At 47.2% G+C, this 26,384-nt stretch overlaps 1 protein-coding gene across 1 annotated transcript in view; it reads right to left on the bottom strand.

Annotated features, from left to right (window-relative positions):
- The window catches only part of PTPRA (protein tyrosine phosphatase receptor type A), a 132,533-nt gene that overhangs the window by 82,736 nt on the left and 23,413 nt on the right, over positions 1 to 26,384 (bottom strand). Inside the window, exon 2 of the mRNA XM_075708682.1 lies at positions 20,630 to 20,766. Coding sequence (XP_075564797.1) covers positions 20,630 to 20,647 — 18 coding nt within the window. The 5' untranslated portion in view covers positions 20,648 to 20,766. The remainder of the gene's footprint in view (positions 1 to 20,629; positions 20,767 to 26,384) is intronic.

Genomic DNA, 26,384 nt, shown 5'->3' with positions numbered 1-26,384 from the left:
ACGGCTTTAGGCAGCCAGTGCAGCTCTCGGCATCGCACCTGCCAGGCTGGGATGCCCTGCGGTCGTCAGCAGAAGGAAATCCTACCTGTAGAAAGCCACCTCGAAGGCTCCTGCCCCATCCTCCAGACAAACCCGTGGAGGGAGGGTGTGTGGGAAGCACGGGGGTGACATTAAATAGCTGATTTGCGTGGAAAAGGTTTCTCTGGCAGGGCTGACTGTGGGGTTTTTCCCCACAGATCACGCTCCTTGCTGCGTTAGGCACCAAGGAAGTGAAACGTGTTTCTGCAGTTCGCATGACGGTCAGGCACTTGGTGCCCGAGACGACCTTCCAGGCTTGGCAGCAGGAGGCACTGGGGCAAGAGCAGGAGCTTGGCTTTGCTTCTAAGCCCAGGTGTAGCTGAGGCATGGTCTCACCACCACGTCTGATGGTGACCCATGAGCAGTGACGCTCATCCCGGCTGCCGCAGCGTCCAGGACTGCCTCAGAAGACCCTGCGTGTTGGTGGGTCCAGCCTCCCAGAAGCATCAGGGGAGGTTTAGGTTGGATATTAGGAAAAATTTATTCACAGAAAGGGTGGTCAAGCATTGGAACAGGTTGCCCAGAGAGGTGGGGGAGTCCCCATCCCTGGAGGTGTTCAAAAATGGGTAGACGTGGCACTTTGGGACATGGTTCAGTCTAGTCTACCCTTGATTGGTTTAGTGTGGACTTGGTAGTGTAGGTTAATGCTTGGACTGGATGATCTGAAAGGTCTTTTCCAACCTAAACGATTCTATGATTCTATGATCAGCTGCAACAGGCACTACTGAGACAGGCTACAGTGAGACATCTAAATCAAGCTCTCAAGATACAGAACTGCTCTTTCCCAAATCCCAGACTTTTCACAAGCCTAAGGAAAAACAAAGAAATCCATTTACCACCCCTTAGGGAAGGTACATGCTCCAGGTAAGACAGTCTCCTGGGAAAAAGGAGATTAATTTTCTTTTTCTGTTTCCACTACTGGCCTGCAGCATTAACAAAACCAAATTGTTTTACCCTAATCTATCCCTGTTTTCCTTACCATCCTAAACGTTGTCTATTCAAATGAAGGTTTTGCTGCAGAAACTTTCACCGGTGGCAAAATAATAACCTACGAGCAAGCGTACACACGGGGTTTGACTCTGCATACGTGTAAATCAACAGCAAAGCTTGCAGCATTTCCCGGGTACAGATTTTGCAGCAGCTCCAGCTGGGACTAAGTGCACTTGCGTTCCCACAATACCATAACAAAACAAAATTGAGAGAATCCCTTCTCTCTCTGATACTTGAAGCATTAGCAGATTATTTCTTTTATTTTGCTTCTAATAAATGAGATAATGATTTTCAGGGACTTCTTCCCTGATCTCAACAGCTGTTTCTCCAATGTTGTTGATATACGCAATAAACTGGAAGCTCTCTCTACATATGCTGTTTATTCTGCTTGAAGTCAGGAAACTGCCGTACTTTCGAGCACATAACTGCCAGCAAAAACCGAGAACAAGAAAACGAAAGAATTCAGGTGCCAAGATGTTACAGATATCGTATAGCCGACCTCAAAGATGCAGAGGAACTTCTGGGCTGAATAAGGGTAAAAACTGTGCTCAGAGGGAGATCCCCACTTCCACGCAGGATGGGGAAGCTCCGAGAAGGCAGGTGGGGAGGAAAGAACCTCCTGGAGGTGTGCAGAAATATTCTGGATTATCGCAAATGACACATGGCAGCTGGAAAAGGTCTCCAGAGGAGTAAGAAGGCGATGCACACACGCATTCAGAGCTGTTCTTTTCCTCTAAGGCTGCCTCATTTAAACAGGAGAGCGACGGTGGCTTGGAAACCCTGCACGCTCCTAAAGAGTTAAAATGTAGTTATGGAGACTGGCACGATTAAAATTCTGGTAGAGTATATTTAAATTGCAGGGAACGCTGAGCTTGTCCAACTGGAGAGTCAGACCACAAGTTCCCCCAAATAGGGCTTTGATTTTCCAACACAATACCCGAAATCCTCTTCTGCTTTTATAAGACACATGTGGAATCATGCTCCCTGTTGCACAACATGGCTTGAGGAATAATTCCAGGTATACAGGTATAAACCGGAGGTCACTGCTCTGGAAGGGCTGAGAATTTCACCGGCAACAGATTAGGAAGACGAGCCCGGTCCCTGGTGGCAACGCTGCCTTGAGAGCTACCCGCAGCGGTAGCAGCTACCGATGCAAGGTCATGGGTGGTTTCGCTCAAGCACGGCACTCTGTGACAAAGATACATGAGCAAATATCGGAGAAAAACACTAGAACCACACAGCTTTCGTGGTCAATACAACCAAACCCGGGATTCATTTACTGGGTGCTTTGTTCTCCTCTTCCAGCCAGTCCTTTTGGGCCGCAAGGTCAGACTTATTTCAGGAGTCAGCTTGGAGATGGGAAGCTTGTCTACGCATTTTGTGTCCATGCAGCCCGTGTACAAGGAGGTCAGGTCACCTTTGAGGGCTTCTTCCAGATGCCTAAGGTTCATAAAGGTGTCCTCAGTTCACTGAGCCTTCTCTGAAATACATTGCTGCCCAAAGGCCACCTTACTTTTTCCGTATCCGTGCATTTCCCCCACGCTGCTCTAAAGCTTCCAATAATCGCCACTGCTTCGACACCTTTTCTTTTCTCAAGTCTGCTGCTTTTGCCAGCCTTATTTTAAAATATGCTGCCAGGGTGAAATAAAACCCGAACACATTTTGCTTGGCAGGCGACAGGCAGGTCAGCGCTGGGAGGGGAGATGCCCCCGCAGCGAAAGGCATCCTCTGTGCAGAAGTCACCATGTGCTTTAGCTGTGCAACCGGATTAACATCTAAATACACCTCCACCGCACGCGGGAGCTCCCAGTTACTGCTCCTGGAGGGGCCTACGTGCCGCGGCGTTCCTCCTCCACTGAGCAAGGCTGCAGTTTAAAGCTGGTTTTATCAGACCAGCATGTATGGGATCCAGGAGCTCCTAGATTTGGATTCTTTTCATAAGGAAAATAACCTGAGCGCTGCCGCAGACCAGAGCACTGAGATGTGGGGCGCTTGAAGCCGCCCTGCCCTTCGCTATCTCTGCCTGAACAATCCCCTCCGACGCTGGCGTTTTTATTTTGCCACGTCTGCTGCCACACCTCAGACAAGCACAAAATGATTGTGCAAAAACGACTGCACGCGGTGTAGGTCCGTACATCAACAGACCCAGCTGCGCAATCCCCACTGCAGGGCTGACACAGGAACGATCCTGCAGCTTTAGCCCACGCGTTGGTTTTAAAAGCGCTGCTGATTGACAGGAGCCAGTTCCATGGACTCGCAGGAAGGCAAGGGCAGGAACGGGCGGAGAACAAGGCTGCTGCTTCACTCCCGACAGCAGAAAGCAGCACACACCAACCATGAGCTGCTTTTGTTTTACGTCTCCAAAAAAAAATCCATCATCACTTGCTCCAGGACTAACAACTGCCTGTGCAAGTGGCGGGGCTAAAAACCAAACTGCATCTTTGCTAACAACCAGACTTCATGGGGTTTCAATCCTGTGAAGAGGCTTTTTAAAAAAAAAAAAAAAGCTAAGAACATTTCAACATTTCAACCCAAAGCAAATCCCAGAAGCAAAAGCCTCCTCTGGATGCTGCTGGAGGTCAAAGGACTATTAAGCATCTAAAAACTCAGTAGGGGATGTTAAGGGACATTAAGGGATGCCGTAGGGGTCTGGGCTGGGAAGATCTCGGCCGTACCCCGATACCACCTGCTCGGGGCACGTCCTCAGCACCCCGTTGGGTTCCCAGGCCCCGGCGGTGCTTTCGGAGAGGAAAGGCAAGCGGCCCCGGCGGCAGAGCCGAGCCGAGCTGGGCTGTGCAGTAACCAGTAGCAACTGCGGCTAATCCAGCCCGGAGACAAAACTGCCGGGGCTCATTCGTACCCACGTCACGTGCTGAGCAGAGTCTGTGCAGGGCCACCACTACCGCATTTTTTTTTTTTTTTCAGTTTCAGCTCAGTTTTAGAACAGTTGGTTGTTTTGTTTTGGTGTTTTTTTTTTTTTTTCCTTTAATAAGCATATTTAAATCAGTTTTTACCAAGACGCAATTTTAACAGATGAGGTTGGGGTCAGCTTCAGTCTAACGGATGCACAAAAGCTTTTTCCTCTGTGCATTCACTGTACAAACCATATTTATTTCAGCGCTTTATTTCCACAGTATTAGACAAATTACCAAGAAAGAAGCTGCTGTAGCGCTGACATTCTTGATTTTTTGCAAGAATTACAAGAAAGAACACAAAAATCATGTTGAAAAGGATGACAACAGGAGTTGCCCTGCCCCATATTCAGGTGACAGCACCGAAAAGCTGCCTAATTGCCAAAATGATACTGGTACCACATCACCCACTAAGAGCGTTAAAATCAATGAATGTCAAGACTGGAAGCAAAAAATCTTAGAAATACATAGTTCCTACTTAAGTTTCAGAAGAGGTGAGTCACCAGCCACGTGGGCTGATGCCCTGGGACAAAACTTCACTGAATTGCTAATCCAGATTTTTGGTAGCTTCTTCAACAAATGTTTATCTTTAATTTTAATTCCACTTTAGCTGATTCTGAGTTGAGAAAGCCAAAGATTAAATGAAGACAGAAAAGCTTTTCCCCCCTGCTTTGGAATACAATGGAGGTGGGATGGACCCAGGTGCAGGTGGAAAGACAAGGAAAAACTTGAGGTATGTGGTAGCTGCACAAACACAGATGTATTTGTCCCTTTTGCTCTCTGGGCACACTCAGCGATCAGCACCAGGCGAGAAAGGGGACTTAGCAGCTTTCCAGCATCTCCAAGGAGGCCAGGCAGAAGAGAGAGCCAGGCTTTTCACAGAACGCGTGGTAGGAGGACACGAGACCATGGGCAGAAGGTGAAATGAGATGTTCAAACTCTGCTCCGCTCTGGTGAGGCCTCACCTGGGGCCCTGCGTCCAGCTCTGGGGCCTCAGCACAAGGACATGGAGCTGCTGGAGCGGGGCCAGAGGAGGGACACGAAAATGATCGGAGGGCTGGAGCCCCTCTGCTGCGGGGCCAGGCTGGGGGAGCTGGGGGTGCTCAGCCTGGAGAGGAGGGGGCTGCGGGGAGGCCTGAGTGCGGCCTGGCAGTGCTGACAGGGGCTGCAGGAAGGGGGGGGGGCAAGCTTTTTAGTGAGGCCTGTTGTGACAGGACAAGGAGTAATGGATTTAAACTAAACAAGAATAGATTTAGACTGGCTATAAGGAAGAAATGTTTTACAGTGAGGGTGGTGAGGCACTGGCAGAGGTTGCCCAGAGAGGCGGTGGAGGCCCCATCCCTGGGAACATCCCAGGCCAGGTTGGCCGGGGCTCTGAGCACCCTGCTCTGGTTAAAGCTGTCCCTGGCACTGCAGGGGCTGCGCTGGGTGGGCTCTGAAGGGCCCTGCCCACCCAAAGCATTCTCTGATTCCATGATTCTGTGTAGGGAGAAGCTTTTCCACCGTGAGGTCCGTCAAGCAGTTGCCCAGAGAGGTTGTGCAGCCTCCATCCCCGGAGGCTTCCAAGGCCCAAGCGGATAAAGCCCTGAGCAGCCTGGCCCAGCCTCACAGCTGACCCTGCCTGGAGCAGGAGGCTGGGCTGGAGACCTCCCGAGGCCTCATCCAACCGCCCGACCCACCCCGTGAGCCTGCCTGCCCAGGCACCCCACCAGCGATTAAAGCTTGTGCCACAAAGTCAGCCTGTCATGCTACAAACACGCAAAAATCTGGATGACGGAATTATTTTATTCTGTATAAAAATGGGTATACAAGAGACCAGAGGTCCCAACACCTCCTTTAAGAGCCATCCCAGCACCATGATGTTGAAAACCTTCTAGGTAACGACCTGAAGCCCCCCGCTTTCGATGTCACCCCTTTCCTGAGATTCCCCTCCACGCTACAACACTTGTCCCCCCAGCGCCGTGCATGCAAACAGCCTGCCACCTCCCCGGCCAGCCTGGGGGAGATGTTATTCTTCTTGAAAAAAAAAAAAAAAAAAAAAAAAAATCCCCTCGATTATTTATGCCGCTCTTTGAACAACACCAGCTATTGTCAGGGAGTGTTTTACAGCTCTGAATGTCACATTGAGAGTCTGGTCATGCCAGTAGGAAAGCCTGCTGCTGCCACGTCCCAGCATAAAACTCTTTATTCATGGCACCCGGAGTCCAGCACCGGGCAAAACCTAAAAGGAAGCTGGTGGGTGTGACAGCCACATTTTGTACAATGATATGAAAAGAAGCAGGGAAGGGTGCTTGGTTGTTTTTTTTTTTTTTTTTGGGTGTAAGGTAGAAAAACTCCAAGGAGCATCGTGCAGTCAGGTGAGGCTTATGACTGAAAACTTTGGCTCAATATTGCTTCAGAGGAATTGCACGGAGAAGCGTGGGGGTGAGCAGAGCTGGAGAGCTTCCCGGCAGGGCCCAGGGAGAAAGCAAGGAGGGAGCTTTCGCTGTCGAGAAAACCGGGCTGGCTCAGCGGACAAGAAACCCGTTTCCTGCCTGATTGCGACTGTGTGAAGGGAAACGGGGCTCTGGAGGCAACCGTGCAAACAAAGCACAGCTACCTTCAACTCCCGCCAGGCAGGAGCAAGAGCTTGGGAGCACCCAAAAACCACCGAGCCACTACAAGTTTTTTTTTTTTTTTAAAAAAAAAAAGTTAAAAAAAAAAAGCAACAGGCCCTTTTCCACGGTGTGTTACATTACAAAGCAAAACTGGACGGGTTGCAATCTTCCTCTGCCGCACCCCAAATGCCAGGTTTCAGGTTACTTCACCCGACGTACCTGCAAGAATTTTCTCTGAAGCGCGTTATTTCTACCGTCCCCGGTAACACCTAGCTCTTACAGCCAGCCTTTAATCTGCAGATCTTCGAAACGTCCTGCAAAGAAAGCAAGTGTCATTTCCTTCCCCCTCCCACACCCCCGTGCGCCGACGAGGAAGTTATAACCCGAGTGAAATAATAAATATCACCCAGCGCAAAGGCAACGCAGTTAGCAATAGGAAAGCCAGCGTCCCCGTGCTACTCTAACCTACAGGATCCATCCTTCCAGGCTCTGACTCAGGAAACAGCTTTTCATCGCCGGGTATCAAAGCTCCTCCCAATTTTGGCATCTCCACCTCTTCTGCCTGCAGAACTAGTTTAAGCACTGAGGGTTTGGGTTTGGTTTTTTTTTTTAACCAATTCGTGGATATTTTCACCGTATGCAGCACTGGCTCTCACAGCTTTTCCAGCTGCCGTTGCACATCTCACGGGTCTGTTTACCGTCAGCAAACATCTGAGCAGTAATCCTGGATTTATCGCTTCGGCTCCCTGATAACTCCCCCACGGCTGCTCCCTCAAAGCCCAGAAACCCAGTTTACCACCCTTCGCAAGGGAACCTCCAGGCATTTTGCGAGCTGTATCATTTTATCTCCACCGCGATCTCAATTCACCGTGAAAATATCTGGTGAAACCTATTAGAAGCTTTCTTGATATAGGGGCAGAGACTCTACCACTACTTCTGCCCACACAATCTCCTCTAACATCCAAAAAAAAAAACCCAAAGGCAAACTTTTCTTTTTTTATATACAACCCTGTGCTGCTCGGTGCTGCCGTTCCCGTTACCTTTGAGGTCCCTGTGAATTTTTCCAGCGACAGCACCACGCTGCTGCACAAATATCTTGATTTATGCAAAACTTGCTTCCTTTTCCACCCATTTCACGAGGAAAGGGTTCCTCTTTTCTCTTTTTTTAGCTGTAGCCTAACGATTAACTGCGTAACGCCTGGAAACCCCACGCTGCCAAAAGACCCGTGTGTTGCAGTCCTGAAGCAGTCAGTCCTTCGCTAAACGCTGCACAAAAGCCTTCAGACTTCAGAGGATGAGAACGTCTGAGGGCATCAGAAGTACAGACAGCTCCGAGAGATGCAGCACCACCACCTAGAACAAAGAGAGCTACACGCACGCATCGCCTTCAGAACTTCCTTTTTTTAAAGATACTGCCTTTTATTCTCAATTTTACACAGCAGCAGCAAGGAGAGGGACTTTCACCCTGCATCCCACAGCTCCCACCTACTGCACGCTGCGCTTCTTTCATGTAGTCGGTTTATTCCTCATTTGCAGCGGTATGGTGGAAGGCAGCCTGGGCCGAGTCCATTAATTCAGGTCACACCCCAAAGCCAAGAACTGTAGGGTTGTGCCTTGATGTTGAAACAACGGCATTTTGGGAGGAGTCATTAGTCTACCCACCCAAAAAATCAAATTATTTCCATAGGGCCCCATGCTGTCTGAAAGCCTGGGTGCTGCTCACTCAGACTGAGGTGAGAGCACGGGCGAGGGGCAACCCTGAAGGCACGTGTCGAAGCAGTGGGGCAGAGGGTCCATCCTCGTTGGGATGCTCTGCAGAGCCCTGGACAGGCTGCTGAGTGCTTCCATCCAACCCACATTCCAGGGAGGAAAAAAGGGGAAAAACTGCTTTCCTCTACTTTCCCCCATGCGTGGCTCTGAGCAGAGCTGGACAGGTGCTCCCGACGGGAGTGAAGATGGGGCTGAGGGCGCAGACGGGTGGCTGCCATGCCTAACAAGAAGCGTGGGCAGCGGGGCGAGGGAGGGGATTCTGCCCCTCTGCTCCGCTCTGGTGAGACCTCACCTGGGGCCCTGCGTCCAGCTCTGGGGCCCTCAGCACAAGGACATGGAGCTGCTGGAGCGGGGCCAGAGGAGGGACACGAAAATGATCCGAGGGCTGGAGCAGCTCTCCTACAAGGCCAGGCTGGGGGAGTTGGGGTTGTTCAGCCTGGAGAGGAGAAGGCTGCGGGGAGACCTGAGTGCAGCCTTTCAGTACTTAAAGGGGGCCTATAGGAAGGATGGGGCAATCTTTTTACCAGGGCCTGTAGGGATAGGACAAGGAGTAATGGTTTTAAACTGAAAGAGGGTAGGTTGAGATTAGGTATAGGGAAGAAATGTTTTATGATGAGGGTGGTGAAACCCTGGAGCAGGTTGCCCAGAGAGGTGGGAGATGCCCCATCCCTGGAAACCTTCAAGGCCAGGTCGGACGGGGCTCTGAGCACCCTGATCGAGTTGGGGATGTCCCTGCTCGTTGCAGGGGGGTTGGAGTAGATGATCTCTAAAGGTCCCTTCCAACCCACACCATGCCATGATTCTGTGACTGAAGCCACATCATCTCCACGCCCAGGAGAAACAGAAACAGCAGCAGCCGTGGCTGCAGCCCCAAGACCACCCTGACCGCCGCTGTTCATGATCCTGTTCACTCCAGGGCCTTCTGACGCCTTTGACGCTGCTCACAAGTTGTCCTCTCCGGAGTGCAAGGTGGCCAGAGCAAGCCAGAGGCAGCAGAATCACTTAATAGTGAAGAGCCCCCGGCTTCCTTCCAGGCACTCAGGCTGGAGAAATAAAAAGGATTTAAAGCAGATGACAGTGTTTTTAAAAAATGATCCATTCCTCATGAAATCTTAATGGCTTTGTGTTTTTAAGCCACGCAGTATTCAACCTTCCTCAAACAACTCCAGATGACACAGAAAACACAAGGAAGCCTGTGCCTCTTTGGGGGCATGGTGCGGTACTTCTGATAAAAATATTATCATCAAGCTGATGCAATACTGATCAAGAGATGGCTTCATTTTCTCCCACTCACTCCTTCCCCCATTGCCACCAGGGTTCACGCTGGCATATGTTATTTTCACTCAGGCAGAAAGTAATTACAGGAAAGCAATCACGGGGCTACGTTTTTTTAAATTTAGTAAAATATTCATGAAAAACCTCATTTTTCCATTTTTTTTGTCATGTCCAGTTGCTACATGCACTGAGCCTATGACTCCACCACACCGTGGATGAGAGACCTTCTCCACCACAGTCTGAAATCCAGACAGCAGACCTTCCTGAGCTCAGCACCGCCTGAAAGCTGAGGTCAATAACTACGATCTTCAGAACAGAATTCTACGAGAACAAAGCTTTTTGGGTAAACAAAAACTGCCTCCTCAACGGACATTGAACAACCTTTCATACAAGCTTCATGCACTTAGGGAAACCATGCAGGTAATACGCAGCTTTCTGCTTTTATAAGAGACTGATGGATTAGAAACCAACAAAAAGACCACTTGTTAAATTTGTTGAAAGTATTTTACCATTAATCACTGGGTTTGGACAGCAAGTTTCTCCCCACTCTGAAAATGAAAATTTCATCTACCAGATTCAGTAAAGTAAAACAGAGAAACTATTATACATGCAGGATAATTTCAGCATAAACATGGTAAAGTTGTGTTAAATGACAAACAAGGAGGCTCGCTGCTGAATCGAGGTATGTGCATATGGTCACCATCATCATCAGACCATGACGTGCCCATCATGGGGATATTTTTTTGAAAGAGAAACTGAAGTTCAACTCCTGTAGGTAGTTTAAATTTAAGACAGGAGGGCTTCTAGGGTAAAAAAAGAAAAGCTACAATTTTAAAATAGTCAATGTACGAAATTAAGTTGGGTGAAGGTTGCATTCACCAGTCTCAACGAAGCCATAAAACCTTCGTTCTTATCTTTCCTTGGGCTTGCACCACTGCTGCCTGTCATGTGTCCTATTGAGAACCTATTTCAACCCAGCTCTCTCCACAAGCCTCATAAAAGGAATTCATTGCAACAAACGCCAAGGCAAAGAGAAAGAATGACTTAAAAATCCAAATAAAGCTCTTGTTCTTTTTTTTTTTTTTGACCATGTAATTGCAAATAACAAACATATCTGTGGTTTACAGAGGAGGCAATAAATTAAAGCTACAGTCACAAATCAGACCAAAAAAAGATACTTAAGTCATTCAATCCACCACCCCAGGACGGCTGTAGCCCCATGGGATGCTTCTCAGTTTTGTAAAAGACTTGGAGTCCTGAACTGAGGAAGTACAACACGAAGAGCACTCTCAGAAGTTTTATTTTTTTTCTTATAAAATTAAGCCAGCCCTCTGGTGCTTCCTGAGCACAGCCTCTTCGTTCTGGTTGCAGTAAAAGCAAACGGTCTTTAGCAAGTAAGCTTTTTATTTGTGAGCTGAGCACATCATAAAAAAAAAAAAAAAGGGAAGTTTGATCCTTGGCAAAATGGTTGCCTGCGTTTCTTCTGCAACTGCCCGAAGAAGATGGCTGCGCCATTTCAGTTTCTAGAAAAAGAAACCGGCACTCCGTTTCTTCTTAACTTTAAATTGGTGCAGAAAGATGCATTTCAACCCATGAGGAAGCTGAGGACTCCAGCAACCTAACTTCCCCTCTGATAAAGGCTACAGCAGAATGGTCCCATGGGATCCACCAGCAGCAGCAGGACCTGATCCTGGAGGTAGCGGTAACTCTCCTCAACTTCTGCTACTCTCACCAAACACTGCAGAATTTAAAAAAAAAAAAAAAAAAGGCCAATCTCCTCTATTTTTTTCATTTTTCATTGAGCTATACTCCTCAGCCAATACTCAGAATGCATGGGGTGCCTATTTCCATAACTTTGGTGAGCAAAAGTATTTTAGGAGCGGTCACTGAACAAAGCAAGTTGAGGGGGTTTGGGTGTTGTGGGTTTTTTTTAAATTTTTGTTATTTTTTGATATTTTGAGTTTGGTATTTTGTATAAAACCTGTAGCCAGAAACATCCCAACTCATGGAAGTTAGTGGGGAAGAAAAAAGCCCTATAACCACATACCCATGGACTCTGCAGTAGTTTCCACTGCATTTCCAGAATACATTTCAGAGAAATGTAGGGTGAATTTTCAAGTCATTATGTCAGAGGTGAGTTTCTCTGAACAAGTATATCGTAAATAGTTCCTATGCCTCAGCTGAAGTTCAGCTGGGTGGAAGTCTGTGCAGCAGACACCTCTCCAAGCACAGGGTTTGCTTTCAGAGCAAGTCCACCCATTAAGACCTTCATGACTTTCCAGCGTGGTATAAGCAGGAGAAAATGCCAAAGCTTAAGCGAATGAGCTTTTCAGCAGGTAAGTCTAAGACTTGGGCGATCTCGGCTGATTTAGGCTGCGCTGTAGCCACCTCCCTACAGTACAGATGTGACAGCAGTACAATAGCATGAATAATTTTTGTTACTTACTCCGTACTGAACGACAGCATTCAGAGTCTAAATTAAGAACACGAAAACGATTAACATTACCATTAACCTCAGCCCCACCCTAACTGCACTACATAAAAGCATACGTAACAATTACAAAGATAACATTGTGTGTCATAAATATCACACACAGGAACACAGCAGTCACAGCATTTGTTTCCTGACCTGGGAAAGCTGCTATAATTGTAGTGTATTGTGCTCATGGAGGGTTTAGATTTGGAAGTTAGTTGCCAACAGTCCTCGTTCGCTATAATTTCCCATCAGGCTCTTAAAACTCTTCAGGTTCCCAACCAACACCGTGTCAACACACTGCTCCGAGTTCTGCACCGTGCGGTTCAGCAGGAATTTCACGTTCTCGGTGGAAACAAATCAAGATCATCCTGGGGATATACAAGCTAGATGTGAAGACATCAAGCAATTAGAGCAGAATTTGTGTGTTTGGGATTTTTGCTGCACATTTCACAGCTAAGGGCATCTAAAGCAAAACCATCTTCGCTCTTGGAGGCCCTCCATCCAAGTCAAGAGGACAGATATTCAGGAGTTTTGGGTTTTCAGTAATTTGGCCGTTACATCACACATAATTCAGAGGTTTGCCATGTCGAACCTGGACAGCCTCCTGGTGTGAAATTACTTAAATTCACAGAAACCACTGCACCCTCTTCGACAGGCACTCTGTCCACTGCATTTTCCCCTCCTGGTGGAAGCCATCCTTGCTAGCAAAATTTTCCCAGGTATTCCCCCCACCCCTTTCTAAACAGAGAATTTAAACTGCACAGATTACAAATTTGAGGGGTGTAAATGATACCTCCCTTCCAGTGAGCCCCTAATGACGTAGAACCTGACAAACCTGCTGGCTTTTGAAGTCCTGTCTTTATAAAGTGGTCTTTCATCTCAATGAAGCCTTCTCTATTCAGTGTTTCCAGGTAAAATCCAATACCAGATTTTAGCTCTAAATGCTTTTCAACCAAGCGTAGAGAAGGCTAAAAGCGACACTTTCACTCATATTGATATTTTCCAATTAAAATTAACAGATAACAGTGACCCAAATAGACAGTGCTGGAGAAGGGGTTCTCCAAAATGAAAATACCAATGTTTTGGATGCCCCCAAGCGATACCGTAAGCTGTTAGCATCTCACTTTTATCCCCGTAGTAACCTGCTGGCTTACACCTCTCCTTAGGTTTCACCTTCACTTTCTCCCCAGGAAGAACAATCATTTCCACATCAATCCCTTCTCCTTCCTTACTTAACGTCTTTTATAAATTATATAGAGGATTTCATTTTCTGGGCCATTTCCCTGAAAGTCATCAAGCTGGGCTTTTTCTCCTGCTGCTGGCAGTTGTGCTCCAGCTGCGATGCCGGTTGCTTGCCGAGGATCCCGCAAGGCTCAGCCCCAGAGGAAGACCAGCCTCCCAGAAAGGTTTCAAGGGTGAAGCTGAACGCCGGGCATTCTCTAACGGCTCGGCACTTAACGATAAATACCTCCCTCATTAGTATGCTGAGCTACATTAGTTCTGCCGCTTACAGCACTAATGCATTAAAGTGGGGCTGAATCTTCCATTTCACAGTTTGCAATGTGATGCATTAGATGCTCGCAGGTCTCCAGGCACGGGGTGCTGACGGCATTTACGCAGCGTTTTGGATGTGTGAGGTGCTGCCGGTAAATCTGTTAATGCTTGTGAAAGAGGCAGCGTGTGCCTCTGAGCGAACCGAGATGAAGTCATCCGTACGTACAATAGCGGGTAATGCGGCAGAGGGGCGAGACGGCTGCCCAGTATCACACGTGAGGCTTTGGTAATACCATGACCTCAACTCGGGAGCTGGCATCATCCTAGAAATCAAATGTGGATTACCTAAGAAGAAAATTTACGCTGCAGACTTTCCATCAAGCCCGGGAAGTCTTACGATGTCTCCACTCAATCTCCCTGCTACTCAATTTTCACGGAACTTGCAAGATTTGAAGACTTTGAAGTTTCTCGAACGTGGCTGAAATTGCTCAGTGGTTCAAGAGGTTACTTGGGATGGAGGGGCTGATAAATGCAGGCTGTGTCCTGTTACTGCTCTCCTATGCTTAGGAAACTAAGCTTAAAAACACAACGCTACTCACCCTTATGTGAAAACTATGAATGACATTGTCATCACTACAGTTGTACCTGTACCCATCACATATTAGCATTTTAGCTGTTTTTTGCACTGAGAACTCTTTGTCCCTATTGAAAACAATGTTCCCCAATGAACACTAGCAATACATCAGCCCTGATGATCAGAGCAGCGTAAGACCAGCCAAGGCTAGGGAATACTTCCTTGTAGTCAAAGTTCAAGCAAAAAGGTTTCAGGGATGGCAAATGGCTCCTAGATACTCAACCAAGGACTTGCAGTAGGATTCTTCAGTGCATATGTAGCATTATGGCTTTAGAGGCATTGCACAGATTAATCAAACAGAATAATGATCTCATAGTGAAGTGTTATGCTGGAATTAAAGAGATTAATGCTGGGGTCCGAGCTCTAGAAGTTCTCACCCTTGGGGAAGTCATATCAACTCCTGCATCTTGCCTCTCCTTTCCACAAAACCTCCTTTACATTACTGATTGCAGAACCTAAATGAAGATGCCAGAGGGAAAGACCATTCCAAAGACTTTTTTTTATTACTATTTTCTTAATACCCGCTATGAGACACTGTCTTGATTTATTCATGATTCTTTGAAGAAAGATCCCCCATCTTAAGGGAATAAAAACAAGTCTGTTATTTTTTGAATAATGTCATGTGCTTCTACTGGTGAAGTACAATTCTGAACAAATACTCACATGAAACTACCTGAAAACGTGCAGTGCAATTTCGCATAATAACGCATTTGATGGTACTTCGTTACAATGTGTTTGTAGACCCAAAGGTTAGGTCAGGCAAAATTCTGAAGTTAGTGGAGCACTTCTTGGCCTAAATTCACACAGGCGCAGAAGGGCACAGCAAGAAATACTGTCCCTTACAGTTTTGTGTATTTTGTGATCTCCCATTGCTAGATTCCTAAGGACTTTGGTTCTTCTAGAGTTAAAGCAAGGCTCTTCCTTTTGTTTCTCAAGCTTACATCATAGGAAGCAAGACATTTAGCTGTCATGATGGTTTTCTAATTCTGTTACTCCACACCAGCTCACCTGTAAACCCCTGAGTGTCCAATATCTGGCATTTGTAAGAGTTTGGTCATATCCCGATTCCTCTGTAAACCAAAGAGATATCCAAGACTTCTTGGAATGTGGCTTTTTCTGAAGGCTCTCTGGAAAAGTTAATTAAGTTCAAAGTCAGGCTAGCAACCTCACCATTGCCCAAAACACAAAATGCAGGCCAGATTTTGGTGAGGATGAAAAGAAAGGGGAAAGTACGTGGGTGGAAGAAGAACAACAAAGTTCAGTCACATGTCAAAATGCTTTTTTTGTTGTTTTTTTCATCTAAACCCAAAACTTATATTGCATCCAAATTTGTGCTGTCCAGTTTAAAGAGCAAGGGTAGGCTTCCTTCACCATGGAAGGATACACACAGCACGCAGCCAAGTGACATAAAGAAGAACTTGCAGGGAGAAGACAACAGTGTTTCGGTGGTGACTCCTGTGTCATCCATAACCCAAAAGCCATCATCATCTGCCACCAGCAACAGGTGACAGTCACAACTGAGACAATAATGACCACAGCAACCAAACCTTCCTCCCCACGCTCAGCCTGAAATTGCACTGGGAGGCCTCAAAAATTCCACAAGGTTTCAACCAATCTCCAATTGCCTTGAAAGCGTAATTAACTTCAATTGTGTTTTGATTTTATCTCCATTTTCTCAGGTTCTAGGCTATTTGGGAAAGCACTCCATGTAGGCACATGTGGGTATGCACACCGGTGCATGCACGTACTTGCCTGGAGTTACCAACTTCCCAGTGTATCTGCTTTTCTCAGGGCCTCCTTGGAGAACAAAACTTAGGGAGGAAGCCCAACCTTTGGGAAATTTTCCTTCTTATCCTGTACAGTCGCTGATAAAGATTTCTGCTCCCACTGCACCTTGCTGATATGGATGAGCTCAAACCAAGGGAGCATTCAAACTCAGCTCCACTCTGCTAGGCTCAGCTCTCCACTTCCCCCAATGTTTTCTGACAAACTGCTCTCACAGGGATTTCAAAAAAAGATGCTGACCTGGCCCTTGCAGTAAGGAAGAGATTTTCCTCCCTTCTCCACATAAGTTTTAAAGTTTCCTGAAAAACAAAAAGACAGGATTCAGAGAAAGAGATGGAGAACCTATACAGAAAAAAGACCAAGGCTAAAGACTACTTGACAGTGCAGGCTACATCCACAGCTCCGTCCATTTTCCATTTATTCTCCTGAAGTTTGCCCGCAGCAGTTGGGGCAGCAGAAACCAAATCTCCAAACATTGCTGCCGTCTGTGTGATCACCGGCCCCAAGATGTGAGCACACAACTCACCTTCCAGAAACTGCAGCAAGCAAGTTCCCTCTTCTACCTCCATGTCTTGTCATACATTGTGAGCCTCGAAATCTCTACGTGACAGGGAACCGAGAGTATTTGGGGGGAATTTAAAGGCAAATAATAATGATGAGTGTTACTTCCACTGCAGCAGCGCTTACGGATTCCTACTGAAGAAATTGGTGCTGGATCTAGTCAGAGATTACATATTCATTCCCTCCTGTCTCCTTCTGCCCCAAATGAGGTTTACCAGAAAAAAATAGTTTTTAGTCAATCGAGGGTCTCGGTGACTCAGAGGCAGGCAGGTGACCTACACTATCGTTCCCTGTTACGGGCCAAGAGGTAATGCGAGCAGCAAGACTACACGTCAGGGAGGGCAAACATGGGAGAAGAGCGTCAGCTTTAAGAAAAATTAATGACCCTGCAGGGTAGGTTCAGCACTAGCATGACTGAGAAAAATAGACTGGGTGTAGCCAAAGGGTGGAGAATTCCATCCAAAAAAATAGAGAGTTGTTTCACTCCCAAAAAACCTTTCCTATTGAGTGGAAAATTCAGCTTGCTACGAAGTCAGATGGAAGTTTCTGAGCCAGCCCAGGCAGGGGTTCACCTATACACCCAAATGAGAAAGGCCAAGAACAAGGCATCCAAACATGCAGCCCTGCCAAAACCTCAGTGGTTTTATCATCTAGAGTTCAAATCAAGACCTCCTGTCCTGCTGTTCGCACTGCACGCGGACAAGTTTCCAAGAAACGTCTCTTGGCAGTAATCCCAAAAACGCAGCTTCCGACCTGCTGCTGCACATGGCGGCAGCTCCTCTGCTGATTTTGAAAGCTGAATTTCCTATGAAGCCGCCTGATTTTGAAAGCTGAATTTCCTATGAAGCTGCCCCCATGTCACAGCCTTTACTGCTAGCATAGCACTGAAACAACACAGCCCTTTCCAACAATGCCCTCGATTTCTCTAAACACAAGCGTTTATCCAAGCCTAAGGCTTGCCTAAGGCAGGCCCGGTGGCATAAGGCTCGGGGAGAAGATGAGCCCGCCCTTGTTCTCACTGCAAGCTTTGCATGTCACCGGGGACAATTCCCCCCTACCCTTCTTGTAAACCTGTTGGGGTCATGAAAATAATTAATTATGGTGGAAAAACCTGGGCTAACCCAACCATGGCTCGCTGAAATTGTCCTAGCCGGTAGGGTAAGCTGGGACAGACACCAAAGCCCTGGAAGATCAGGGAGTAATGGGCCAGTGCAACCATCCCTGGCTAGGAAAGGCAGGGTTCAAGGTCAGGTTGGACGGGGCTCTGAGCAACCTGATCGAGTTGAAGATGTCCCTGCTCACTGCAGGGGGGGTGGACGAGATGACCTTTAAAGGCCCCTTCCAACCCAAATATTCTGTGATACTATGATTCCCACTCGTGCTCTTTGGGAGAGGAGGCAAGTGTTTGCTAGTGGGTCTGTTTCTACCTCCCACCACCCCTCCTCGCCTCCAGTAGCGCAGTGTTGTCAGTTCAGCCAGTTTTGATTTGAGACCACTGCGACCTCTGCTCAGAGGTGCCACCAGACCTGGGAGCACTATGGTGCCTGGGACCCCAAGGTTTCCACTTACACAGGCAGAACCGTTTAGGATGTAATCGAGGTTTCAGATCTAAACTTTGAAGTCTTCTTACCTGCGTTCTGCAAATGCAAGCTCCCTGGTCTGCCAGCATTATACCCCGCGCTAAGTCTGAGCTAGAATAAACGTGCGACATTGCTGAAATGGCTGACAAAAAGAGGACAGTAACTTGTGACAAGCAAATGTGACCAGTGAAAACAAAGCCCAGAAATCTAGCAGTACATCTGAGCGGAGAGCTTTGTATAGACTTCATGCATTAGTTTTCTCCCACATAATCCAAATCTGAATGCTTTGGACCTGTGACATGAATCAGTAAGTGATGGATAATGAAACTCTTTAAAAAGCAACCCATAAAAGCATAAAAGGGTGCTCAGGCCCTACCAGCTGACATCAGCTATTTCATAACCCCAGTTTTAGAGAGAAAAACCACTCAGCCCAAAGTGCCTTTCCAGTAGCCCACAAGAGTCAAGAGGCTCACGGTATGACGGACACCTCCGGCACCCCAGCGTCCAGCTCTGTATCTTGCCTAGCAGCCCACGCTACTTGAAACAGCAGAACAAGTCCCACGACCTTAACTGTGGACCTTGCTGTCTTATCCTGAAAGGATTTCACTGTGGAAGGAAGGTGCTGTTGGGCTATTTCACTCCAGCCAACACAGTCGCATCCACATCTGGCTTCATCATGCAAGACAAACCACTCTCATGCGAGCGATTTTATTGAGACCGTTCACGCCGGCCAGACGAATCGGACGGCACTGGCCACAGCAAAGCACCAGCCCACGGCCGCTCCTCTTCACGTGAGTTCAGGCGCACCCTGCCGATCCCAGCGGCTTTAGGATTCCAGCTGGCCACTGAATTGCCAGCTTCCAACCCCAAACAGCTAAGAAGCCTTGATAGGCACACCCAGACCACAGGTTTTTTTGAGAAGGGTACTGCCTGAGTGCAGGTAGCATCTTTGTCCTACATACTCACTGGATTACGATAGGACCTGTGTTATTTTGGCAGATATTTGAACATATTCATCAGTCTCCTGCTTCTCTAAAAAGGGTTTTCTTATACAAGCAAAAACTGAATAATAAATGGAGTTTAGGCTATTAACATTTATGGCTTGCATCATAGGCAAATTTCTTCTGTGTCTCTGACTTTAGTCTCATTGAACTTAATCCTTTTCTGGGATCAGCTATGGAGAAAGCATGCACCACAGACAGAGCCCTTCTTCTAGGATAGCTGACCTCTTCTCAGTAAATTAGTGGGATTAATTCAGCTGTTGAACCCAATAGGAGCTGTCCCCAAATCAAAAAGTGAGCTGAGCGAACTAAAAAATACATGTAGCAAAACACAACGTGAAATTCAGTTAAGTACATACATATACATGCACACGCACTAACAGATCTGAAACTCATTGCTAAGTATCACACAAATTCAAAGGGAAGCATTTAGACATCCATAGAAGTTACGACTGACTTCCGATTGGCACAGAGGTATCACACCAGGTTTGCAAAGAGTTCAAAGAATTTTTATATGAAACCATAAATTGGTCAAGTTTGTGAAGCACGCAGTGTGAGCAGGACCCTGTGTGCAAGCTTTAAGGAAATACCAAACCACATATACAAATTTAATCTCCAGACGGGGTGAATCTGTGAAAGCCACAGCAACAAGAAATGCTTTAAATAAAAGACCTCATTTATAAAAATCACCAGGTTTCACAGGCACATCGCAATTTGCTACTCTACCAACACCATCCTAGCATCAAATCCATTTTGGTTGGAATGAGTCCTTTGAAATACCGAACAAGAAATCTTACAGTAAGTTTTGGGGTTTTCTTTAAAGCATTCCTCAATCTTTTCCTCAAGTCAGACCATGGGAAGAACACTGACCGGAACAACTGCCCACAAACTCCCTGCTGGATGTTGTTTTTTAGTTCACTAACGTTCCTTCTTACTCCATAACCTTCTTTCTTACTCCATGACCTTCCTTTCCTCAAAAAGACTCTGGGTTTTTTATTTCCCCCTCCTTAATAAATCATTCATGCCAGAATTACACACCCATCTGTGCCAAGGTAATAGCAGAGCTCAGTGTATTTCAACCATGTACTGGTTTGTATAACCAAGAAAAAAACAAGCTTTAAGAAAAGCCCTCTTCAAAATAGTGCAAATTTTGATACCCAAACTCTTCATGCCTCTCAACACAAACCAGAAGTTTAAAAAATGGATGTTTCTTTCAAGTAAATAAAGAGAAAATACTGCGTTCATGAAAGTTTGCATTTAAACAAAGGCAACCTCCAGTCTAAGAAGACCAGGCTCATTAAGATCAAACGGGAGCGATGGAATGCAGGTTTCACCATGTAGATGTTGTAGGACCGAAAGACGTGAATCCATGAGAAAGCCGTACACTCAGCACCTCCAAAGGCTGCTGTTCTCCTGCGTGGACTACAGCAGCACTGGCTTCACACCCAAAACATCTCATTTATGTTTCCACTATACCTTAAAAGGGACGCTCATTCAACTTTTCACCTCCCCAGTGCGATGGTCAAAGCTCTTCCGGTTATTATCAAACCAGGACGACGGTGGGTAGTACACAATCAATCCTTATTAAGGCTGATGATTATTCTCGATGCGCCCTGCAAGAGAGAAACGCCCAGTCAATGGCTTGTGCCAAGACAAGCGAGTCGTTTCACACGGATCAGCCATATTAAGCAAACAGCTTTTTTAACGCCCCAACTGCTTGAATTTTGTTGTGGATGACTGGGACTGTCCCATATAACTGAGGCTGTCCCAGCCACTAACATACTCTGCGTATGAAATAAGTTTATCAAAGTATTAGAAGCACAGCTGAGGTACACCAGCCTGCAGAAGGCATGGAGAGGGTGGAGAAGACAACTGAAGACCACTGCTCAGGACATCTGGGGAGTAGCCCAAGGCTAGGCAGTCTGCTAATATACTAGGAGCCTCATGAACAAAAGAAAAATTAGTCTTAAACTGTTCTGTTTTGCAGAGAAGACAACAAGGAGCATAGAATGCTTGGCCTGAAGCTGGAAAGATCTCCACCTGTGCCAGATTTTACATCCAAATCTAGACTGCTGCCTTAAAAACAACCTTATTTTCCCTTTCCTAGAGAAGGCAAGGTTTGCGGGCAGGAGCAGGACCCTTGTTAGGGCAGCCAGCATCAGTGGAAAAAGGGGACAAACCTTTCCACCACACAAACCCTTCTGGAGGCCTGACACAGGGGAAGGTGCCTTCAAAGCTGTGCTCTGCTCAGGAAAATGGCTCCGAGGTGGAATCAGGCATGTATCAGTCAGACCACCTGCAGGAGTGGAGAGGTGGCTCTTCTGGAGTTGTGACTATGTTAGTAAGGAGGAGAGGAAGGCAATAACTATTTCCTCAAGTTGGGGGAGAAACGAGTGAATTATTCCCTTGACAACCAGCTCAATGGGACCCGGTTATTTTCTCAATTATTCAGCTAAATATATTCAGTTTCTCAGTTACCTTCTGTAGGACTCCTTCCAGTTTTAGATTTCATTTTCAACCAAAGCTCGCCACACTTTGCACATGCCGCACAACACACAAACAGGCAAGACGCATTTTTATAAGGCGAGGCAAGTCTTAAATAGCTAAAACCACCTATGCCGTTAGAACATCTCGACCAAATTTAATGATCCCCTCAACTGTAGCAAGTGAAAAGCTGACGTTCTTTATTATAATGCTCTATTAGAGCTTTTATATTTGCATTTGATAAACAGGACGATCAATTTGTATTTATTTTTAAGTTGTTGTAGAAAGGAGATATGTTCCACAGACACCGGGAAGAAGCAGCAGAGCACCTTCTCCCTCGTGGTGCAGCAACGCTCCCCAGACGCCCACTCCATCGCTTTGCATTCCCCAACAAATAGCCTAGGCTTGCTCACGGCAATGTGGATTCCCGATCCGGCTCTGTAGCAAAACAGGCTCCCTCTAATTATCCCTCAGCCTGACGACATCTAAATGGTGGAACAGGAATATGGCAAAATGAGAGAGTGTGAAAACAAGACCGTCTCCTTTCTCCATTCACACCGCAGGTCCCAAGCGCACGAGGACATGCCTGAGTCATTCCCGGCAACGCTTCACAGCCCAGCAGCAACCACAGATATTTCCCATGCAAGTGGTTTTTTTTTGGGGGGGGGGGGTTGGTTTTGTTTTTTTTTTTTTAAATTATTTAAAATGAGAGGATAGCAAGAGTAACTTTGGGACTGCAAGGAGCAACGGTGTGATTAGAAGGATCAGTCATGTCTATAGAGTCTTATTAGAAGTAATTTATATGCGAGTAAAACAAATAGCCCCCCACTTTTCTAGGAAAATGCCAAATTCCATACTGATTTACACGCTTTACAATCTCATTGAGTTCAGAGGGATTGCCTGCGGTACGAATCACCAGGCTGTGGCCTCCCAGCAATACAGAGCAATCCCTTCATACTCCTCCTTTCGGAAACCCCTATCCCCCGACCAGGTGCTGCAGCCGAGACCCCAGGAGCCAAGCCTCAGCCCTGCGGCGACGCTTCTCCTCTCCCCGTTACAGCTCGGGGAGGGGGTGAAAGGAAATAAAAGTCTGATGATGGAAATGCCAACAAGCAAAAACCACGGCCCCGGTGAGGCCGGCTGAGCACAGGGGCGGCCAGGGGGTTATTTGGGGCAGTGGAGGGGGGAGAGGCATGAACCCTCCTTCAGCCTAATTAAATCCAGATCCAAAAGCCATTCTGATCCGAGGGCATTAAGTATTTTTGTTAGGAAGGGCAGGGATAAATTAACTCCTAACTCCGGCCCTAATCTTTTTTCATTGTTGTTTAAATTCTCCCACTTCCTAAGATTTCAGCATTTCCTCGTGATAAAGAGGAGCTCCAGTCTGCCAGCTCATCTGCCCCTTCTCTCCAAGGCATCTGGGCAGACGCTTCCCCCATCCATGCTCTTAAAAAAATTACACGACCTGCTCCTCCATTTACAAACGTGGGTGCAAAAGGCAACTGCTGACCCCGCTCTTCACTTTAATCACAGCTGTTATTTACAGTGCTAGCAACACACTGGGACAGAGGCTAATAAATGTTTAATGGCCCAGTAAACACCAAGGGCTTTATCTACAGCCCATTTCAAAGCCTGATCAAATATAATAATCCTTTGCACGTCTGTCTGCCACTTCCCTGGCCTCCTGCAGGATGGGAGGAGATGTACTCGGCGGCTCTATGTTCAGACAAGAAAGGGAGGTGAGCTATAGGGAAAGGGGGGCTGGCTATAGGGAAAGAGGGGCTGGCTACAGGGAAAGGGCGGCTGGCTATAGGGAAAGGGCGGCTGGCTAGAGGGGCACGGATGCTTTCCCTGCTTCCATCTCAATTTCTTGCTCCTAGAAGGGCAGGACTATGCCAACCTGTCAGACCTCAACTTCCATATAATATAGAAATGCAGGCGGCATCTGCCTCTAGGATTCAATAAGGCAGTTATACATAACAGGGATATTACACATAGGAAGCAGAGAATATGTGGAGGAAGTTGAGAGAAGTGTCATTGACTTACAGACTGGGGTACAGAGGAAAAATACCTGCACGCTTCATGAAGTGCTGCAGGAGACTATGAGACCAGAAATGCTGAAGCTTTATTTAAAAAAATTATGGAAATGGGAACAATACTTAAGCAGTTTATATATCGCACAACTTGCACAATGCAGAGGATTGCCAAATAGCTGAATTCTTCACATGCATCTACCCAGGCAAGTGCTGACTTCTGCCAGACCGACCAATTCACTGCATAGGGGAGAAAAATAATTTTTCAGGCAGATAAACCACTTCCTCAGATCTGAAATGGAAGATATATCCCCCCCAATTATAGCTGTGGGTCCATTACTCAATATTCCCTCCCCATGCAAGTCTTATCTTCTAGACCCTTGTATCTACATTATGATATTTTAAATGAATCATTTTGACACATTAAAGCTAAGCAGTTACACTTTTATTACGCTATTACACATTGCTGTGACAAGCTTCCCTAAAGACCTGATGCTAAATCACAGCCCAATTATGGTTTGGTAAACTCACACCAACAAGAGCTGAACACCCCAGAAAAAGCCACGAGGACCTCACAGGGAGGCCTCACCCCCGCCGTGGGGTTGCACTGTGGCACCATCCAACTCTGCAACACCTGGGCTCCAGGAGCCAGACCTGTTCCATAGTTTTCTGGACCACATTCAAGGTTTGATTTTTTTTTTTTTTCCCCAGCCTCCAAAGTAGCCCCAAAATCAGGTCCTGGTGCTTCTGCTATAGCCAAGGCCAAGTGACTCCACCAACACCACCACCTCTTGGCTCAGGTGAGGGGAGAGACCTGCTTCCCAGTTTGATCTGGTCGAACTGGAGGGTCCTCCAACACTGATCCACGCAGAAGGCGAGGGATCAGGGTGGGATTGCAAAAACGGAGGCTCGAGGCCAAAATAAAGGAGCCTGGAGGCAGGGCTGTCGTCAGGGCGTAGCTCACCCGTGCTGCCGCGCGCCGGCCTCTTCCCTCCCCTCCATGGGACATTTTCATTTAGCGCGGCCAGGAGACTCTTGCAGAGGATGTTTTAAAACTCACAGAGCTGCCAAAAATGTCAAATTAGAGCACAGTGAGAGCTCACAATAAATCCACCCAAGTGAACCACAGCACTGCTTGGCTGCCTTTTTGGGTGAAACCAAAAATTGTGAAAGCAAAGATCTACTGGCAATTACACCCAAAACGCTTCCTGTCTTTGCACAAATCTTTGTTTGCTTTCGGTTTTAGTGGTAGATGAGAGCACAGACTACAATTTGTGGGAGATAGGTTATTGCTGCTAATGCAGAGAGCTTTTTTTCTTCCCCCCCTTAACAGATAAAGAAAGCACTAAAAATGTCACTCTGAAGCAGCTTGGTCCTGCATTCACAGATGGTAGCAAAATTTAGCATTATTTTTCTTTTAAAAAAAATTACTAAAGCTACAAATAAAAGATAAAGGAAGAAATGCACCTGAATTAGGACTTCCTCCCCTTTCTTTTGCAACTTATACTTCAAAATGCAGCAGGGAAAGACCATTTTGCAGAGCTCTAGGAAACCACACTCAGGAAAAAAAAAAAATTACATTTACCCAAGAAGGAGAATGAAAACAAGCAGAACAATAAGAGTCACGGAAGTTTGCTCCGAGGAGACATCTGGGAAGGTGAAAGGAGGAAGCAAGCGAAAGAAAACACAGAGCATAAAGATACAGATTAATCCAAAGTAGCACGGAAAGAATTATTAAGCCGTTTTACATTTATACAGCACTGCATACAACAAACAAGATGTGATCATAGAGTGCTGTACGACAAAATCTAGCTGCATTTATATACAGTCATACCCTACAGAGGACTCAGCCCATCCCTGTCCCTCCTGAGGACCTCAGCCTCCCTGTCTCAGAATCACAGAGTGGTTGAGGTGGGAAGGGACCTCTGAAGGACATCTGGTCCAACCCCCCTGCTCAACCAGGGCCACCCAAAGCTGGCTGCCCAGGACCCTGTCCAGACGGATTATGAAGATCTCCAAGGATGGAGACTGCACAACCTCCCTGGGCAACCTGGGCCAGGGCTCGGTCGCCCTCACAGTCAATAACTGTTGCCTGATGTTCAGAGGGACCCTCCTGGGTCTCACTTTGTGCCCTTTGCCCCTTGTCCTCTCACCGGGCACCGCGGGAAAGAGCCTGGCTCCGTCCTCTTTGCACCCTCCCCTCAGGTAGACATTGATGAGACCCCCCCCCCACCCCGAGCCTTCTCTTCTCTCGGCCTTTCCTCATCGCAGAGATGCTCCAGTCCCTTCACCATCTTCATGGCCCTTCACTGGACTCTCCCCACTATGTCCATGTCTCTCTTGCACTGGGGAGCCCAGCACTGGACACAGCACTCCAGGCATGGCCTCACCCGAGCAGAGGGATCACCCCCCTCGACCTGCTGGCAATGCTCTAACGCAGCCCAGGACACCGCTGGCCCTCTTTGCCGCAAGGGCACGTTGCTGGCTCATGGTCATTTGATGGCCACAGGACCCCCAGGTCCTCTCCTGCCAAGCTGCTTTCCAGCTGGGTAGCCCCAGCACACACTGGTGCCTGGGGCGGTTCCTCCTCAGGGGCAGGACTTTGCACTTGTCCTTGTTGAACTTCATGAGGTCCCTGCTGACCCATTTTCTCCAGCCTGGTGAGGCCCCTCCAGATGGCAGCATGACCCTCTGGACTATCAGCCACTCTTCTG

This window comes from Pelecanus crispus, chromosome 4 (assembly GCF_030463565.1).
Source record: "Pelecanus crispus isolate bPelCri1 chromosome 4, bPelCri1.pri, whole genome shotgun sequence".
Classification (NCBI taxonomy): Eukaryota; Metazoa; Chordata; class Aves; order Pelecaniformes; family Pelecanidae; genus Pelecanus; species Pelecanus crispus.
This window is presented reverse-complemented; position numbering and strand designations above follow the sequence as displayed.